Source organism: Taudactylus pleione, unplaced genomic scaffold, assembly GCF_031769625.1.
Source record: "Taudactylus pleione unplaced genomic scaffold, aTauple2 ptg000507l, whole genome shotgun sequence".
Lineage (NCBI taxonomy): Eukaryota > Metazoa > Chordata > Amphibia > Anura > Myobatrachidae > Taudactylus > Taudactylus pleione.
Window position 1 is genome coordinate 2,164,948 of NW_028284909.1, and position 21,415 is coordinate 2,186,362.

The 21,415-nt window shown below is 46.2% G+C and overlaps 1 protein-coding gene across 1 annotated transcript in view; it reads left to right on the top strand.

Annotated features, from left to right (window-relative positions):
- The window catches only part of LTBP4 (latent transforming growth factor beta binding protein 4), a 209,793-nt gene that overhangs the window by 139,055 nt on the left and 49,323 nt on the right, over positions 1-21,415 (top strand). The window contains exons 6-13 of the mRNA XM_088450149.1: positions 1,018-1,236; positions 2,409-2,650; positions 7,027-7,129; positions 12,303-12,377; positions 12,461-12,583; positions 15,732-15,896; positions 16,005-16,178; positions 19,704-19,868. Of these exons, the coding sequence (XP_088306275.1) occupies positions 1,018-1,236; positions 2,409-2,650; positions 7,027-7,129; positions 12,303-12,377; positions 12,461-12,583; positions 15,732-15,896; positions 16,005-16,178; positions 19,704-19,868 (1,266 nt within the window). The remainder of the gene's footprint in view (positions 1-1,017; positions 1,237-2,408; positions 2,651-7,026; positions 7,130-12,302; positions 12,378-12,460; positions 12,584-15,731; positions 15,897-16,004; positions 16,179-19,703; positions 19,869-21,415) is intronic.

The following is a 21,415-nucleotide window of genomic DNA, read 5'->3' on the forward strand; positions in this document are numbered from 1 at the left end:
ATACCTGTGGAGGCCAATGTGTGTGGTTACTTTATGTGGGAGCCAATGTATGTGTTTTTTCATAGGTCGCGCACACCACATCGCCGGATAGTGTGCATTGGCAATTTTAAGATCTTGCGTAGTATGCCTTGAGTAAATAAAGGTTGAAAATCACTGATCTAGACAGAAGTGAGATCTGGTTGCAGCTGGGGAAAATTGGAGATTTTTAACTTGAAAAATTTCACAGATTCCCCGACCGGTCGGCGATCATCAATGTCCGCCGATCTGCATTTCAGCGGACATTGGCAATTTCAGTGGATTGGCAATTCCGGCCCGATTGGGGAAATGGGAAAACAGTCGGCAGATTTATAGGAACCTGAAGAATACAGCAGAAGCACTCAGTATTTACCCTCCATGCAAAAACAATAAATGTATTTATTTCCCTTGCACTGTAACATGGTTTGTCCAAGATGCATAGTTACTTGCTCTTTTTGCTTTGCTCCCTACTTAGAATCATCTCCATAATGTGTTACAAATGTGCAACTGGGTCAGTAAATGGAGCTACACATATATTATACACTTGATACACGGTTCTTTATGCACAAAGCAGCTGCAACCCACACCAGCTGCAATTCGCTTTGATTGATCTACTAATGCACAGGTTCTCAAACTTGATCCTCAGGGCCCCACACAGTGCATGTTTTCCAGATCTCCTCACAGAATCGCAAATTAAATAATTAGCTCCACCTGTGGATCTTTTAAAATGTGTCAGTGAGTAATGAATACACCTGTGCTCCTGCTGGGTGACCTGGAAAACGTGAACTGTGCGGGGTCCTGAGGACCGAGTTTGAGAACCACTGTACTAATGGATAGACGATAAAGACTGTTGTTGGTTATTGTATATTTGTACATAAGCCTTAGTATTCCTGCTGCTTCATCTGTTACTTTGAGGTAAAGATCTCTGAGGAGGACCCAAGTCTTGTTCTCAAGGTCATTATAATCTGTTTTTATGACTATTTATCATTTGTCTTTTTACAGTTCTTTGCCCACTATTGTGCCATAATGGTGGTGTATGTATAAAAAAGGACACGTGCCTCTGCCCCCCAAACTTCACAGGGAAGTTTTGCCAGATTCCTGTTTCCTTAAATGGTGGTGTGGCTGCGTACACGATCAGGAACAGTACTAGCGAGGAGCAGAACTTATTGACTAAATCTGTGTACACTTTACCTCTATCCAACCACCAGCCGGAGAAAGACGGTACGAGGAACAAACAGCTAATTTCCCTATGTGTGTCTGTAATATGTAATCTAGTAGACCTGGGGGTAGATTTACTAAAGCGTCTAAACATTAAAAGTGGTGGTGTTACCCATAGCAGCCAATCAGCTTCTGTCTATCATTTTCTAGGATGCAACAGAGAAACGATAGCTAGTATCTGATTAGTTGCTATGGGTAATATCAAGGGGCGCCAAAAGGGGGGGGAGCGGGTACTAATTACTCGGGCCCCGGCTTGCTGGAGGGGCCCGGCGCCGTCCCCCCTCCTTCTTACTTCAAAGCAGCCCAGCACACGCTGCTGTGTGCTGGGCTGCACTGGGAGACTGCTCGCGGCTGCTAAGCAGCAGCCACAGCTGTCTACAATGCCTATGGGGAGAGCGATCACGCTGCAAAAATGTTTTTTTTTTCTTCTTGTCCCTAAGGGGGCATGGCCATGTCTCCCGCGATTAGGCCACGCCCTCTTCCCCCGGGCCCGGCGCGGCTCTCGGCGCCCCTGGTAATACCACCACTTTTCAGTTTTAGAAACTTTAGTAAATCTAACCCCTGGTGTTATGTCATATACTGCTGTAATCGGGCTGTTTTTTTATGATTGTAATCAGTGACTATAAATGTGAGAGACTTTTCCAGAAAAATGGTAGCATTTACTGAGAAACTTGGGAATCATGTTTGCGTAAACAGGGCTGATCTGACACCCAAGGATTAATATAGATAACGTCCCCCAACTCCATAGCACAGATTTTTTATATAGACTGGGGGATATGCGTCAAACCTTCTAACTAAGACACTTGGAGAAGTTGCCCATAGCAACCAATCAGCTTGTAACTAATATTTATCTAGGACATTCTATAAAATTATAACTTGAAGTTGATTGGCTGCTACTGTATGGGGAACTTCTCTCCATATTAAATAAGTCAACCAATGAGAGAGCTCCATTATTCCTGACCAGTGGCAAGGTAAATGGATGACAGTCAGCAGCTTCACTGTATTGTATGATGGAAGAACCCAAAGAGCATTAACATGTATTACTGTACAGTATCTTATAGTCTGTTTTCACTATTACCTTTACCTTAGAAGGACAGCTTCATTCTATTATAGTTTAGTGATGTCCATGGTGTGTTATCGTATGCTTTATCCCAGCTCTGGTCCTGTTCCTACAGGAAGAGCTTCCATCGTGAAGGTCCATGTAAAACACCCACCAGAGGCTTCTGTGAATATCCATCAAGTGGAGCGTGTGGACGGACATGGGGGACAGACGAGTGCTGGACGCAGGGAGGTCTCCCAGAGTCAGACGGGCAGGATTCCAGTGTACAGAGTGCAGGCTCAGAACAGCCCCAGAACCGGTTACTATACAGAAACCTCTGGCTATGGGCACTGCTTCAGACGACTTGACAATGGTCAGGTACAAATTGGTTCCTGAAGATACTAGATAGCACGCAAAGTCTTCTCATGACAAAGCCATACTGCAACTTTGCTGTGCTGCATGTTATACTGCAAGGTACCTGACTGTGAGTGTTCCTGAGGACAAAGATTAAAAGACGCTATGGGGTCTTTTCATTAAGAACATGAAGTGGCTCACGATAAACATCGCTATATATCGCATCACATCGATGCGATATATAGTGATGTTTAGTAACCATTCATGTACACTTACCTGTATGGCGTCTTTGGGCGCTGTCCGGCCCCTCCGTGATCCCTGGACGTAGTGAGAATACAGACATATCGGACGCCCAAAATGTCGGTATTCATACTGCGCGTGCGCTGGCGTCCGAGAGCAGCAGGTCAGGTCAGACCTGCTGCAATGGACGCTGGGAAAAGGGGGCGGAGCCAGCCCTGGCTGCCGGGCAGTCAGCAGGGAAGTATGCAGCTCCCCTGCTGTGTTCGGCTTGCGGTACAGATTACGCCATCCTGAGATGGCGTAATCTGTACAGCAGGAGAGGAACGGATAACTGAGCTTTCCGTTCCTTTATGAATTGCACTCACCATACAAAAGTATGGTGATGCGATTCATACATGAAGCGGAGGTGACGCTGGAGAAGGAATAACCTCTGCGGTAACCCCCCCTCTATGAATCACCGAAAGCAGTAAAAAGCCCTGTTTTCAACTAAACAGGACTTTTCACTGCTTTATGAATAGACCCCTATATCTTCAGTGGATACCTCTGGAACAGCAGACTCTCCAACAAGTTCCCTTCAACCTAGTACATAATGCTGTGCAACCAAACATTACACTTCATTTACTATTACGGTTACCTGAATAAATAAGTTGATGTTTTTGTGAAGCCATGTGTCATATAATTCAGCATATTAAAAAACATTTGGGAGCAGGGCATTTTTTGCTGGGTGCAAGCAGTGTCATCACCCCTTTTTTTATCCCCCATTATCATCACCACCCCTATTATTCATCACACCCCTTTATTACTCATCCCAGACCTGTTGTTCATCTTTCCCTTCTTTTTATTTAATCTGTTTTTATTGAAAACGAAAACAGCACAGTACATATATGGCCTACAATGGCCCACAGAGACAGCAAATAAAGTCAAATAACAATATGAATTCAGTGGACAAATATAATCATAAAACATGAAATAAAGGAGCAAGAGAGAATAAATCTCAGATCGCTTAGTTTTGAACGTGCTTTCAAATATTACTAACTGAAATAAAATAAAATAAAAAAGATAAAAAACAATATAAAAGCAAAGATCAAAATAACTAATAAAATAAGATACATAAGAATGGAAATAATATATAAAAAGATAACAAAATAATGGGGAAAAGTAAAAGAGGATGTCGCCATATCCTTAGAGGCACTTAAGTATTTATTTTGTACTCAGCAGTCTCTTTAGAAGTCAGCCAGCAATACCAAATGTCAGTAAAATCTAAGGGAGATGATTTAGACAATGAGAGGTCCTCCATATACATATACTGATCTATTCTCTGGAACCATCGAGAGATGGGAGGACAAGTCGAAGACCTCCAATAACATGGTACAGTAGCCCTCGCAGCATTCACCAGATGACGCAACACGGATTTTTTATATATGGATATTGGAAGGTCAGATAAATTTAGCAACCAAAATTCAGGTTTATCAGATAAAGGAAGACCAGTAATCAATTACGATAATTCTCGAACCTTCCTCCAGAAGTCAGCTATCACCGGGCATTGCCACCAAATATGGAAAGGGGTGCCCACCGCCTGTTGACAACGCCAGCATAAATCAGATAAATTTGGAAACATCCGGTGGATGTGAACAGGGCATCTATATCACCTTGCCAAAATCTTATATTGGGTTTCTAGAACTTGGAGTGAAGAGGAACTAGCAAAAGTAAAATCAAATATTTGTGACCACTGATCCTCAGTTAGTTCCCTTCCTAGTTCACCATGCCAAGCAGAGACATAAGAAGGTAGAGATGGGTTAGAGCACTCAAGACATATTTGATATATGGAAGAAATAAGGTGTCTTGGTGGGTCTACTGCCATATATAAAACTTCAAATTTAGTTGGAGCATCTTTCCCTTCTTAACTCCCAACCTATTATTCATCAGCCCTTTCATAATCCCATGAGCAGACGCAGTCAGGAGTTTCTCCAGCCTGTGCTCATATTATGTAAGCTAAGAGAAGCAACAACCAGCAGCCTGTGAGATGTCTCCTTTTAGATTATGACACACCCCACTCCTGAGGAGGAAGGGGCCTGGGGTATGTTACTATTGGTATATAGTGTTCATTCTAGCACCCTGCATCCGTCACAACCTGTGCAGTTCCTCATTCCTGCTTGGGGTGTCGCTCATTGCTCTGGTGCTTCTAGCACACTCTGGTCTGTATCTCAGTAGTTTGTTGCATCAGCTGGGTGTGCTAGAAACACCAGAGCAGAGAGCGACTCCCCAGGCAGGAAAGAGGAACTGCACTGGTTTTGACAGGTCGCGGGTGCTAGAATGAACACTAGGGGGGTCTATTTACTAAGCAGTGTTAGGAGACAGAGTGAAAAGTGATAAGAAAGTGATATGGTGCTAGCCAATCAGCTCCCAACTGTCATTTTTCAAACACAGCCTGTGAGATGACAGTTGGGAGCTGATTGGCTGGCACCTTATCACTTTCTTTTCACTTTTCAATCTGTCTCCTAACACTGCTTAGTAAATAGACCCCTAGGTATGTATAGAGACATACCAAGGTCCAGCTGCTCTGCCCACTCTACGCCCCTTCTCCTGCCTCCCACATAATGGACTTCATAAAGAGTCGGTCGAAGTGGCCGCACGATCGCATAGAAAAAGGGTGCGGATATGCAAATGATGCACACGCATGTTGCATCCCTAAGGTCGGATCGTTAGCTGGCCGACCAAGGGGTGGATGCGGTCGGATCGCTAAAAATATGCCCACTTCTCGTATGCATAACACGTCATCTCCGGCTACATAAGTATTAATCGCGAGCATCGTATGCCATCGGAACTGGTCGTATAGCTAAAGGTTGACCTGACCCTCTCTTAAGCTCTACGATCATGTCAGTGTAAAACCTCCCCTGTCACGTGTGCCATGACACTACTTTGTTAATTATGCACTCCCTTAAAACGCCGTTCGCATAATGAGGCACGCCTGCGTTCTGATCTCCACACCCCCGTTTTCAAGCACCTTCCCATGTTACCACCCACAAACGCCGCAATCTGTCACTCAAACTACCGACCTGGCAGTGTTCAAGGAGAGAGAAATTTCTGATCGTAGCCGCTAGTTTGCGCACGCTCATTGCGAACTGTACGCATGCGCAGATCAGCGAACATCGGCAGCTTCGACCGACTCTGAATGAAGTCCAATGTGCTTTGCTTTTTTTATTTTTCCTATGCTGACCTTGCATTTATATGTGACGACCTTCTCTCATATGTCCACCTCCTGCTGGTGTTTGCTTTTGAACCGATTACGCATTAATCAACATTAATCATAATCAGCTACCTAATTTATGCCTCCTACTCATGTTTCCTGTGCACTAACCTTACTATATACCTATACACTCATTCCATCTAGACCCTCCTTGTAAAATTGACTACAGATTGGATTATGACTGCTGAGGCAGGTGATCAATGTGAAGCAAAGTGACCAGGCAGAAGTACACCAAAAAAAGTAAACAAGGAATAATCAGGATTTATTTATATACTATAAACCCTATTAGCTTATATACAATAATTAACAAGGAGAGAACATATAACATATAATAAACCCGGACTGTATTAGAATGAAAGTCCTTTATCTGCTTGATCTTACATTCCTGAAAGGCCATACCATAAATATGGAACACAGGATAGGGAAACATGTATCAGTCTTACAAAAGGGCATGAAGCGAATGGAAATGTACCCTTCTTCTGGGTACTGCCAACCACAGCCAGCATGTAAAGCATTGGTACAATATCTGCAGCCTGGGGAGTTGGTTGCATATACAGCTCACTGAGGCTGCTGTTTGGAAAAGTTTGGTCCCACTTGCCCTAAGTGATGTTACTAACTCTTATGATTAGCAGAGAAAGATCTTTTGCCAATATATGACTGCACCGTCTCATGGGGTCTCATCAAAGGGCCTATCCCTTTATGACTGATCCATCATTGTCCATGTGACAGAACAGCACGGCCTTGGGAAAGCATGGCAATGAGTCAGTTTAAAGGACAGCAATTTTATTGCTTTCCCATGGGGAGAAATCTAAGTCTAGTGAATGTTAGGTCCAAGCTATGACATATCTCCAACCCGGCTGCCAGAACATCTGCTCTCCTATCATGTAGATTTAGCCTTCTGCTTATATTGCAGTGTGCTTCACCTATGGCTGGCCTGAGGACTCAGGATATCTGCTGCCGGGACACTGGAGTGGCCTGGGGGGTCCATGGCTGTACACCCTGCCCTGGGTACCTCGGTAAGTTATTCCCCTCTGGCCGGTGTGACTGCTCCTCTGTACAAAACATAAGCACTTGTGTTTCAATCACTGAATGCTTTAGGTTCTAGGCTTTAGTGAACAGGAAATATTGTGTTTTCATGACATGTAGGATTTGCTTTCCTGGTGCTAAGCTGTTGCAGAATATATTGTATAAATAAAGGTTATGGAGTAGATATATTTGCAAATAGATTTTATTTTCTAATTCTTAACCCATAATGGTTTATTACAGAGATTAAATCTGCAGAACTAGAACACACAGGCAAGCCAGTACTAAGAGTACTATGGTGTGATTTACACTCGGGATGAGCATAGCCCCCAGCAGTGTAGTCTCACTGGAGACAGATGACGTGTGATGTACACTTAGGGTGAGCATAGCCCCCAGCAGTGTAGTCTCACTGGAGACAGATGACGTGTGATGTACACTCAGGGTGAGCATAGCCCCCAGCAGTGTAGTCTCACTGGAGACAGATGGCGTGTGATGTACACTTAGGGTGAGCATAGCTCGTGATTCCATCAACATGCCCTCTGCACTCTTTCGATATACTTGAGAATGCTCCATTCCCGCTCAGTTACAACCCTTCAGGCTCAGCCACAAATGGAGATACTGTATGACTGAGTTGCATATGACTCCGATTCACCCGAAGATGCATGCCCATGGCTCTGGAGCATGCGTAGCAGGAAAACACACATAATTTGTCAGAACTGACTTGGGTTCAACTATGAGCTGGCCCCTAAGGATGGAAAAGTGACCAATGTGGGGAACACTGAGTGAGGTGTAATCTCAGGAGGCTCAGGTGATAAGAGGTCTTCCTAGTTCCTGGTGTTATGTATATTAAGCATAGTGAGGTTCCCAGGTGACTAGTTTGGGGTGCAGTCTCAGGAGAGCTCAGGTGATAGGAGGTCTTCCTAGTTCCAGGTGTCGTGTATATTAAGCATAGTGAGGTTCCCAGGTGAGTAGTTTGGGGTGCAGTCTCAGGAGAGCTCAGGTGATAGGAGGTCTTCCTAGTTCCAGGTGTCGTGTATATTAAGCATAGTGAGGTTCCCAGGTGAGTAGTTTGGGGTGCAGTCTCAGGAGAGCTCAGGTGATAGGAGGTCTTCCTAGTTCCAGGTGTCGTGTATATTAAGCGTAGTGAGATTCCCAGGTGAGCAGTTTGGGGTGTAGTCTCAAGAGAGCTCAGGTGATAGGAAGTCTTCCTAGTTCCTGGTGTCATGTATACTAAGCGTAGTGAGGTTCCCAGTTGAGCAGTTTAAGGTGGGAGGTCTTCCTAGTTCCTGGAGAAATGTACACTTATGCCGGGTACACATTAGCCGACCGGCTAATGGTGCCGATGAACGATATATCGGACGGTCGGTACACACTGCACGATCAAGTGACTGCCCGCCGTTATGTCATTTACCGACACCAATGACCTTGCTGGCATCAGCAGCTGGGCCACTTCATCGGTAGTGAGATCTCGGTTTGGGGTGCAGTCTCAGGAAAGCTCAGGTGATGAGGTGTTCGTAGTTTCAGGTGTAATGTTATACTAACGGTCAGTGGCGCAAGTTCATCTCAGATGCCCCGGAGGCACCAGGCAGGCCGGCGGTTCAAATCCTGACGCCGGCTGCACATGGTACAAAATCCCGACAGTGCAGGTAAATTTACTATCCCTACTCCTGTCCCCCCCCAAACCTACCTTAGGGGTGCCTAACCCTAACCTCCCCCCCTAGTGCCTAACCTCCCCCTGTTAGTGGCTAAACCTAACCCCTCCTCCCCGCACCCTAAACCTAACCCTGCCAGGTGGGTGCCTAACCCTAACCCCCCCCCCCCCGCCAGTGCCTAAACCTAACCCCCCCTTCCCCTAGCCTAACCCTAACTGTGTGTGGATGAGCACAGAGGATTTTCTCTTGCTGCACCGCACCTGGCGATCTTCAATGTACAAGTATAGCATCCTACCATATCAAGGTTTTCAGCAAAGGCCCAGGCCTTAGTATATAACTATAAGTATCTGGGGCTACCATTGGTTAGGGAAATGCTAGGTAGAGCTGTTTTAGCTATTCCTCATACTTTGGCAAAATGTCAGGGGCTGATCTAGATATTCACATGCCCCCTGCAATTATTTGGCCGGGCAGAACATTTTATTACTGTGACCTGGATATGTAAATGTGTAATGACTGTTCCTGACTATGTAATCTATTTGAGCTTGTCTTGTGCCATAGAAATATCACTCTTTTTATTTTTTTAAATGTGTGAAGACAATTTGCATTACGTAGCCCTCAAACCATTTTTCATTCTTAAGGTGCGTACACATGGGACGACTGCACGACGATCAGATAATGATAACGATTGTTATCTGATTGTTCTGCATGTGTTGGATGATCGTTATCGAACATCCAACACATGCATTAACCTAATCGCGGGTCCCTATAGTAAACAGACTGAAATGGTCGAAATCGACCATGTATGCCGGTTTGCCCGGGCGACAGACGATGGTCGATAACGACCATTAGTATCCGCGCATCGACCATCGTTTGGTCGTTTGCAGGGGCATTAAAGTGAACGATTTGAACGATAACGATAGGATCCTTATCTGAACGTGTGTACGCAGCTTAAGTCTAAACACAGACATGCGAGTTGCACAGCAGAAAAGAGGCACATTAACAATTTGTGCTGTACTTTATTTATAGGGCTGAAAGACGCCAGATTTGATAATGTCCCTTATTGCGTGTTAAAAAAGTGAATTACTGGAACAAGACACAATGTCCCTGACTGATAACTAATGGGCACAGTTAGAACTCTTGCACAGTGCAAGATAACTCTCCACCAGCATCATCACAGATTACCTCAGGCTACACCAGGCTTAAGTTGAGAACACATGCAGCCAGCCCTTACAGGGGGTGCTAACATGTTCCAGAAACCACCCACATTATCCTACGGCGCAAATCATGCCAAGTCCACATCTGTCCAATCTGTCCTTACAGAGCGCCCAGTGATCTTGTCCATCTGTGATAGATAAATGTGATTACAAAACAGAGAGATCTTTATTGGGTTCACAGGAGGCCTTCCCCACAACTGTTAACCACTGAGGGACAGTCTTCCAAAAGATGACTTTAGTTCTGCTGCAGTTTGGCAAACTGATAACTAACATCTATCATCTCCTCTCAGTAACAAATTATGGTATTAGTTATTTGGCGTTAGTAGGCTTTTAAATAGGGCTTACTGGTAAATGGATTGTATTTATATTTCATTCACTTTCCCTCAATCCATCTGCTTTTATCTCATAAATTGCTACAAACAAAAATGCTGTAAGGTAAAGCTGAGCGCATTGTTATAAATCATTAACACTTGCATGAAAAAAATAAATGAAAATCAAACAAGCCAAGCGAAACTGGTAATTACCAACAATCTTCTCATAGAACTAGTGATTCATGTAAGAAAAACACACCTAATTTACATATATATATATATATATATATATATATATATATATATATAAAACATAGCAAGGTGCGGCACTCTGGGCATAGTAAAAAACACAACCAGCCGAGAGTTGTGTGTTTTTTACTATGCCCAGAGTGCCGCACCTTGCTATGTTGTATCATTTATCCACGTGAGGGCACGGAGTGTGTTGTTGGTAGTGCCAGGCTCATTGGAACTATATATATATATATATATATATATATATATAACTTGGTAAAGACCGGCACTCCAAATATCTCTAGTATTTGCCCTGGTGCCCTCCAAGGGGAGTCTGTAGCTAAGTTGCTAGTAGAGGCACTCATAGAAAGAAAAACACTGCAGCAGAAATATATATATATATACTGTGTAAATATATATATATATATATATATATATATATATTATATACGTTGTTGTAGCCCCACTATACAATGCCTGCTTTCTGGGCACTGTGTAGCGGTTGGCGGGCCCACGATGCCACATTCGTATTGCCACGCTTCCTGCACTGCCAACCTTTCTGCCCGCCATGCCCCCTCTGTGCCGACCTGGCTGAAAAGTTGGTAAGTATGCAGAAGTATGCATCTCTGAGTGCACAGAGCATTAGACCTTGATATGGGCTATGGCAGCAATAGTCCACACTGGTTTCCACTCCTGTCAGTTAACAACAGAAAACTGAGGCTACAGCGGCCACGGGTGTAGAAGGTATTACCGCCGGACGCATGTCCGGCGGTTCAAATCCCGACAGCGGCAGCCCGACAAGGGTGAAGATCCCGATCGTCCCTAAGGTAAGTATCGCTAACCTAATTCTCCCCCCTAACCCTAACCTCCCCCCAAGTGCCTAACCCTAATCCCCCCTTCCTCGCCGCCTAAACCTAAGTCCCTCGGGGGGTTGCCTAACCCTAAACTCCCCCCGGGGGTGCCTAACCCTAACCCCCCCTTCCTCTAGCCCAACCCTAACCTCCCAGGGGGTGCCTAACCCTAAGTCACCCCCGGGACCCCTAAACCTAACCCTCCACCCCCCCCCCGCGGCTGTCGGCGCACGGCATCCCTTTGATCGGGATGCCGGGCGTCGGTCTTCCGGCGTCTGGTTAATGACAGGCATTTAGATTTAGACGCCTGTCACAAGTACCACGCCGGGATTAGAACGTCTGGAAGCCGGAGGTCGGGATTTAGACCGTCGGCTTCCAAACTACATCCCGCGGCCATAGGTCACCGAATATGGACAGTTGGAGATTGGAAGAATATCTCCCGATTTGCCTGATCTCAGTTTATTCTCTAACATGCAGATGGTAGGGTCAGAATTTAGTGTAAACAACATGACTCAATCGGCCCATCCTGCCTACCAATTGAGCAACTTTTATATGCTAACCATGGACATCCTTTTATGGCCACAGTATACCCAACTTCGAATGACTGCTTCCAGCAGGATAAAGCTCCCTGTCACGGAGCACACACCATTGCAAACATGACAAATTAATTCAGGGTACTCCAATGGCCTCTGCAATCACCAGAACTGCATGATGCTGTCATGTAACCACGGGCCAGAATTCCTAAGGAACAACAACTTATTGAATCCATGCCACAAAGAATACAGACATTTGGGGAGCAAAGGAGGCCTACTGTAACTGTACATAGTACTTGAAAAGAGCCTCTGAGTGTATATATGTGTGCGTCTAGGAATGTGAAATTACTTTCATACATTTTGTGTCTCCACAGGAGATGCTGCATCTGGAGTTTCCCAACGCTCTCCATGCCCTAAGGGATTTGAGAGTATCAATGGAACCTGTATAGGTAAGTGGATTTATATAGTTTTACATCTACAACCTTACACTTACTGGGACTATACTCATGTACTATTCTCTTGCTCTCCACAGACATAGATGAGTGCAGTGATGCATCTTTGTGTCAGAATGGTGACTGCACCAACATTAGAGGGAGCTTTAGCTGTCTATGCAAAGAAGGGTATCTACTTGATTCCTCAAGGAGCAGCTGTATCTGTGAGTGAAATTCTGTATATATTATATCATATTAAAACAACTTTGTTATAAACCTCTATCATTATAAGATGCATGGATGGTATGCAATCGGGAAGCCGACTGCCTAAATACCGGCAGCCGGCTTCCCGACTGTCATATCCCGGCAAGGGTGAAATGCCGGGCGTCTAGATATAGACGCCCGGCATTTCCCCGACGCCAGGAGACTGGCGTCCGGGCATCCCGATCGTAGTGATGCCGGGCGCCGCGAGCGGACAGCCGCGGGGGGGGAGGGTTAGGTTTAGGGCTCCCGGGGGGGACTTAGGGTTAGGCACCCCCCCGGGGGACCTAGGTTTAGGCAGCGGGGAAGGGGGTGGTTAGGGTTAGGCACTTGGGGGGGAGGTTAGGGTTAGGCACCCCTAAGGAGGGTTAGGGGGGTTAGTTTAGTAGATACTCACCTATCCACGATCGGGATTTCCAGCGCTGTCGGGCTTCCACTGCTCGGAACTCTGCTGATGTCGGGCTGCCGCTGCCGGGAATCGAACTGCCGGCCATGCGGCCGGCGGTATTTCATACCGTTTCCGCATGGATGAAGTGAGAGTTATGCCGGCCATACACGGTAAGATTTTACATACGATATGCACGATTTCGATCAATTGCAACAATCAATCGTGCACATCGTGTGTGTTTTGGCATGCTGTACGACGGCAATGCGCGTCCCCGCCGTCGTACATCGGCATCGTAGATCTTATGGAAAAACCATAAGATCTGCGATCCGTCATGCTGTTGAATAGGTAACCGAAGCATCTTGTAAGATGCATCGTTTACCAGTCACAGCAGCATGCGATGCATCGGGCTGAATTTGAAAACGTACCGAGGTGTCGTATGTTTTCAAATCGCACCGTGTGTGGGCCGCATTAGAAGAACTGTATTTGGAGAAGGTGAGAGATCTGTGTCCTGATGTCTGTGTATTAGGAGGAGGTGAAAGGTCTGTGTCCTGATGTCTGTATATTAGGACTCGGAGGAGTATGTATCCTGATGTCTGTGTATTAGGAGGAGGTGAGAGGTCTGTATCCTGATGTCTGTGTATTAGGAGGAGGTGAGAGGTTTGTGTCCTGATTTCTGTGTATTAGGAGGAGGTGAGAGGTCTGTCCTGATGTCTGTGTATTAGGAGGAGGTGAGAGGTCTGTGTCCAGGGGGTTTATTTACTAAAGTTTGATTTTGTTTTCTGTTTGATTTTGGTTACATTTTCTTAGGGGAGATTTACTAAAACCCAAATCGAATGTCAAATCGAACAGAAAAACTAATTTCATGTCAAATCGAATTTCTGCAAAGCATCAATGTTTTTCCATAGAAGATTATAGGATCCCTATATTTACTAACATTCGATTTGCAAATCGAAAGTAAAACGAACTCCAAATCGAACTGCAAATCCCTAAATGATTTGAAGTGCTTCATGCTTTCGATTTTAACATGAGCAGTTCTATTTGACACAGATGCATGCATACATCAGTGATATGCATGCATGTATCTTACTGTAAAATGCTTGTTAAGTGTTAATTTTTTTTTTTTTTACGTGGGGTCCTCCCCTAAAAGCACAACCAGCCCCGGACTTTTCATAGCCAGTCCTGGTTGTAAGTACAGGGGAAAAATGCGTAGGGTTCCCCTGTACTTAGCGCAACCAGCACCAGGCTCTGAGCTGGTCCTGGTACTGGAAATACAGGGGAAAACATGCATAGGGTTGCCCTGTAATTTCCATAAACAGCACCTTGCTATTTCTAGTGGGGGGGGTAATGCTACAGCCAGGGAAATCCTATCGCCGGGTCCCCCGGCCAAAGAATTAACCCTGACTACCAGTCAGCCCAGGCCGGGGATCCCTGGGGAGTTGGGTACCCCCCTAATAAAGTGGCCCCCCTCTCCAGGGCTCCCCAGGCTTAGGCTGATAGCCGAGGCTATCCCCGGCACCTCTGAGCAGTGAGTGCGTAAAATTAGTGTAAAAATATGAGTAAACATTGTCTTTAACAGTAGAACTGCAGGTCCCAGCAAGCCTCCCCCGCATGCTGGTACTTGGAGAACCACAATGCTATCTGGGCATGACATTACCACCCATGATTGCATTGCAATATGCGATCATAGAGCCCTGATGTATCATCCGGCACATGCAGGGACACGGGCTCTGGAAGAATCCCGTCCCTGTGATGTGCCCGGAGAGATACTGGGGCTGCTGCGCATGACCAGTCACGCTCATTGCACATGCACGGCCGCCATTGCCGGGAATGTTTCCAGTTGAACCCTCCACTGGCTAATTATGCACAGTGTAGCCCATAGGCTACAGTGGCTAACTCCATCTTCAGATGACGTTAGCTGCGGGGGCCAATATCCGGAATGCATCGCATTCTGGATATTGGTAAATATGGCAGCATCGCATCCCTCATAGAAACCTATGGGGGATGCGGCTGCCTGCGAGAATGGAGGGATCACAGCAGGTTTTTGGGGATTATACCTCAAATATACAATGATAAATGGGCCCCCTGGTGTCTGTGTTTTAAGAGGAGGTGAGAGATCTATGGCCCTCATTCAGAGCCGTACGCTCTGAGCAGAGCGCACGCTCTGAATGAGGGCCGCCCTCCATAAAAATGGAGCGTCCTCCTGGACGCTCGTATAGCTGTGGGTCACCACCCACAGCCTATACGAGCGTGCAGTTTGATGGCCGCGATGGTCACGACCATCGAAACTGCGAGCCGGAGCCTGCGGTTGAGGTTTTCAACCGCAAGGCCCGGAGTGATTTTGGCTCTATCAGAGCCAAAATCACTCCCACTGACATCACTAGTGATGTCAGTGGGCCGGCTTCTGACGGGAGGCGTTCCCTTGGGAACGCCCCCGTCAGGGAGGCACGCCCACCAAAGGGGGCGTGCTGTCAATCAACATCAACAGCACGCCCCCTTTGATCAGACACAACGAGCGAAGGACTTTCCTTCGCTCGTCGCGTCTGGCGCATGCGCACGACGGAGCTCCCGCCGTCTTGCGCATGCTCAGTGCAGACCATCGACCCACTTGCGAGCGGACAGCCGCTTGTGAGTGGGTCTGAATCAGGGCCTATGTCCTCTTGTCAAAGCATTAGTTGATGTGATATTACATCTCTATATTTTACTGACACTGATATTCTCCTCAGCACATCACGTGATCTCAGAAGCCAAAGGTCCATGTTTCAGGATATTGCGGGAGGATAATTGCTCTCTCCCTATCCTCAGGAACATAACCAAACAGATTTGTTGTTGCAGTCGTGTGGGAAAGGCTTGGGGAAAATCATGTGAAAGGTGTCCTCCCTTTGGCACAGGTATGAAACCATCAATGAATCTGGTGTTTTTCTCCATCCTAGACCACTCTTGTAATTCTGAATTCATTAGACAGCTAATACACCTGACGCTGTTTCTGAATCCTGCAGCTGACTTTAAGGAGACATGCCCTGCTGGGCCTGGATATCACTACTCCCCTTCTGACTTACGAATTAACCATCGCTTTGTTGGACAAGATCAGGCCAGGGTACCAGTCCTGCTCCAGCCTGGATCCAGAATTTCATCTGTCCCCACTGCTGGGACACTCCTGCAACCTGTCACTGGTAAGACACCGCTAGGTTCTTCAATGATAATCTGTTGCCAGTTGACCACCATACAATACACCATACAAATACAAGCCCTATGTTACTTGCAGCCAAATCAAGTTCTGCGTCACAATTTATTTGCATGTCTGCATAGAGACGGTTTACAAGGCACTGAGGAGCACATGACAACATTCATCCTTCCAGATACATGTGGTTGGTCCACTCGGGGGTGCCGAGGGGGTGCCATATTACCCTGGCCCCTGTAGGGGTCCATGAAGTACAGGGGAGATATAACCACACACTCCTGCAATGCCTCGATCATTCCCCCAGATACACATGCCACCATTGCTATATATACAATGAGAGGGTGTAGCTGTACCCCTCTAGCATCCTTTTCCCCCTAGCCCCCAGGACCGCAGTTTCCACTCAGAAACAGGTTCCACTCACTTCATTACATGATGACCCTTTTCAATCTGGCTCTACACTCCACTGAAACTGCCCTCACAAAAGTCCGCAATGACCTCCTTGCTGCTAAATCCAAGGGCCACTACTCTCTGCTTATTATCCTTAACCTCTCTGCTGCTTTTGACACTGTGGACCTCCCTCTCCTGCTGCAAATCCTTCACTGCCTTGGTCTACATGACACTGCCCTCTCCTCTCCTGGCTATCCTCCTATCTTTCTTACCGATCCTTCTCTGTCTCCTCTCATGACTCCTCTTCCCCTCCGCAGCCTCTTACAGTAGGTTTTCCCCAAGTTCTGTTCTTGGACCCCTCCTATTCTCACTCTATACGTCCTCACTAGGTGAACTCATCAGCTCTTTTGACCTCCATAATCATCTCTATGCTGATGATACTCAGATCTACCCTTCCTCCCCTGACCTCTCTCCCTCTATCCCTACTCGAATCACCAACTGTCTCTCTGCTATCTCTTCTTGGATGTCCCAGCGATTTCTTAAACGTAATATGTCTAAGACTGAGCTGATCATTTTCCCACCCTCCAACATAACCACACTTCCCTCCATTTCTTTATCAATTGATGGCACAACTGTCTCCTCTAGCCCCAAAGTGCACTGTCTTGGAGTTATCCTGGTTCCTCCCTCTCCTTCAAACCACATATCTAGAATCTCTTGCAGTCCTGTCATTTCCATCTTAAAAATATTTCCAAGATTAGACCCTTTCTCACCCAGGATGCCACTAAGACCCTCATAAACTCACTGGTTATCTCCAGATTGGACTACTGTAACCTCATCCTATCTGGCTCCCCAACTCCCTTCTCTCTCCTCTCCAGTCTGTCCTCAATGCTACTGCTCGGCTTATCTTTTTCTCCAAATGCTCTGCATCTGCCTCCCCTCTCTTACAAGCCCTCCATTGGCTCCCCTTCCCTTTCAGAACTCAATTCAAGGTTCTCACCCTCACTTACAAAGCCCTCACCCATTCCTCTCCCATTTACATCTCTAACCTCATCTCCCTTCACTCGCCTGTCCGCCCTCTTCGTTCAACAAATGCACGCCGCCTCATGCCAATTGATTACTTCCTCCCACTCCCGCCTCCAAGATTTTGGCCGCGCTGCTCCCCACCTTTGGAACTCTCTCCCTCTTCCCATCAGACTCTCCATCTCTCTACAATCCTTCAAACATGCTCTCAAGACCCACTACTTCATCAAAGTCTTCCAGCCCTCATCTTAACTTTCTGCTACATTCTCCTTCCTCCCTGTCTACCCCATCTGTGTCACACCTGTTTGTCCGTGCCTTCCACTTTAGAATGTAAGCTCTTACGAGCAGGGCCCTCTACCCCCTTACTTTACTTTAACCTACTTATTACTCCCCACTAGGGCACCTAACACTTGGTTGCTTTGCTCTGCTGCTTATCTGGGTGTTATGGTCGCTGATGTAGCAATGTATATTATCCTTGTCCTCATCCTGTATTGTATTGTACTGTAAGTCACTGGTCAACCTATTTATTTATGTACTTTGTAAGGTGCTGCGGAACACTTGTGGCGCCATATAAATAAATAAATAATAATAATACAGTTATGAATGCAAGGTCAGTCAAACTTGCCTACTCTCCCGGAATGTCTGATGACTCCTCTGATGTCCAGCCCATCCTTAGCGAAGTGAGTGGGACGAGGCTCGATAACACAATTTGCAGCAAATTATATCATCATGCTGCTCCCACCACAATGTTGCAAATCGTGTCACCATGCAGTAGGCGGGTGAGGCCATGATGATGCTACATTGCCATTGTCCTCTCCTCCATGATCCACCAGAGATGAGGTCCAAAATGCTTGTTTGAGTTCAGTAGGTTAGTACAGTGTAGCTGATTATCTTGTCATTTATACAGTAAGTACTTGCTGAAGTACCCAGCGTTGCCCAGGTTTAAATCTTCACGTTAAGTTTTATTATGTGATGTCGTCCAAATCCATACAGTGGAAGGCCCAGAACAGGCTCCCTGGGTCAAAGTTCTTCACGGCGCACTCCGTCGTGAAGTCCGACCAGGACCCCTGCCACTTTATTAGGCTTCCCATACCAATTGCCACCCCTCTGTTTAGTTTTCATCCAAATCTATCCAGTGGAAGGCCCAGAATAGGCTCCCGGGTCAAAGTTCTGCCCAGCATCCCTGGGTCAAAGGTATGCAGAGCGTACACCAACGGGAGGTCTGACAGGGACCTCAAGCCCCTAGTATGTCATCTGGGATCCAATGTTTGTGAGTTGCACTGGTATGGAATCGGTATGTAATGCCGCCGGATGTAATGCCGACGGACTAAATACCGATGCTGGAAGCCCGAACCGTCGGGATCCAGACTGGGGCTGGTAAGTACCCTAACCATCCCCTCTCCCACCCTCCTAGCCCTCCCTTAGTGGTGTCTAACCCTAACCTCTCCCCAGTGGGGCCTAACCCTAACCACCCCCAGTGGTGCCTAACCCTAACCTCCCCCCAATGATGCCTAAACCTAACCCCTCCTCTCCGCAGCCTAAACCTAACCTCCCCCCGGTGGTGCCTAACCCTAATCCTCTCTCCCTGCACCCTAAACCTAACCCTCCCGGGGTGGTGCCTAACCCTAACCTCTCCCCAGTGGTGCCTAACCCTAACCTCCCCCATTGATGCCTAAACCTAACCCCTCCTCTCCGCAGCCTAAACCTAACCTCCCCCTGGTAGTGCCTAACCCTAATCCCCTCTCCCCGCACCCTAAACCTAACCCTCCCGGGGTGGTGCCTAACCCTAAGTACCCCCGGGGTTTCCCTAACCTAACCCTCCCCCCCCCCCCGTGGCTAAGCGCTAACACTGTCCGGCTTACCTTCATTCGGGAAGCTGTCTGTCTAGATTCAGGCGTCAAGATCTAGACGGGCATCAGGATTTCGATGCCTGTCTTTAGTCCCGCGTCGGGATTTAGACGCCAGGATTTAGTCAGCCGGCTTCCCGGCCGTCGGCATTTTGACCACATCCCATTATACTGAATTTCACAGGTTTATTAATTATATTTACTTGTTTTTACTTTCCAAAATAAAAAGTGATGAAGTTGTAGCATGTTATATGCCTTTCTAGGTCGTATCAATGTGGATGAGAGGAGACCAGGCAGGGAACAGAGCAGAGTAGAGACTCCTGACAGGACACGTATACAAATTAGCAGACCTTCCTTTACCCTGGAAAGACTACTTCCAACCAAGATTCCAGCACGTGTAGTCACTGCGGTGGTGCCACCCGCCCAGGGTAAGTATGTCTAATGACATGATGAAATGAAAAGTATATGGGCTCTATTTATTAACATTATTTTTACTAAAATAGGATAAATCAAATCTCATGACTGCAACACCATGATAATCTATGGGATGGGTAAGATGCATGTACTACATAACAGTACATAAGGCTTATAGGGCTCTATTTACTACAATCCGCATATTGAATGCGGATTCTAGTGTGATATTACCGAGTGAATTCGCATTGCGAATTCAGGCAATATCACAGGGATTTACTATAAATCCCTTGCAGGGACAGAGCTTGCGATAAAGCTCTGTCCCTGCGGATCCCATCCGCACTCTAGTTGCGTTATTTTCGGAAAAAATACTGCGACTAAGAGCCCGCGCATGCGCCGACCAACCACTGCTATTACGCCACCACAGACGCTAAGCCCCGCCCCCCGGCGCTAAGCCCCAATTGCCCTATAATAACTACAGGTGATACTAAAATAATGTGAAAAGGGTGTGAAAACACCCTTTTTCACTTTATTTTAGTAAAAATAATGTTAATAAATAGAGCCCATAATAATAATGTTCACATTAGCACATCGCATAAGCCAGAAGTCCATTGTCTTAGGAGTTTGCCGGAAAGAACTATGTGAAAGTGTTTTGGATGAACCAAAACATATGTATTATAATTATAACCATTACAATACAATGAAAGCACATATCTTTTACTATTACTTCCAACAAATAATAAAATAACTAGTATGAAAACAATTAATGTATTATAAAGTGTTCACAATTCAATCTGGTGTTCATTTTAAACATTCAGTTACAAAGAGCCAGAAGTATTTCACACCTCCATATGTGACATAAAATTGTTCTTAAAGCCAGAGCTTATTTTCAGTGTTAGTTAGGAAATGGGGTAAATGTCCCTTGCAGAGCCCACGGCTCAGTCTTATATGTAAGCTGTGGAGTCTGGGTTAAAGGAGGTCTTTGTTAGACAACATTGTACCCTGTTCAGATGTCTAGTTGTAATCGTTTACATTGAGAAATGGGTTACATTTTAAACACTATATAAGACTTTAAGGGGTCTACTCATCATCACTTAATTTCTACAAAAGCAGGTGAAAATTAACATTTTCACCTGCTTTTGTAGAAATTCAGTTTTTGGGTCATTCATCAAAAATGTAATGCAGGAAATATCACAGATTCTCTCCTGAAATGGCCCACTGTTCCCATGCACTAATAATGGGACATAATTCATCAAGGGGGAGATGTACTAACGGCGAAAATGCGGTAAAACCCCCAAAAATGCAGTTTTCGGGGGATTTACCGCATTCCCCGTATGTACCATCGCATTCTGCTTCTTTCACGTCGCTAGGTAACGCCACCTTCAGGTGGCGTTACCCAATAGAAGCCTATGGGCTTCTTAACACGATGCTGCTGGCTGGGAGGGATCCGATCCCCCGCGGTCCACATGAGCAGAAGGACTTCTGGGTGTTCAACCCAGGAGGCCCTCTGCCCGGCAGCATCGTAAAGGACAGCTCTTATCGGGAGAGCTGTCCTTTGCGAAAT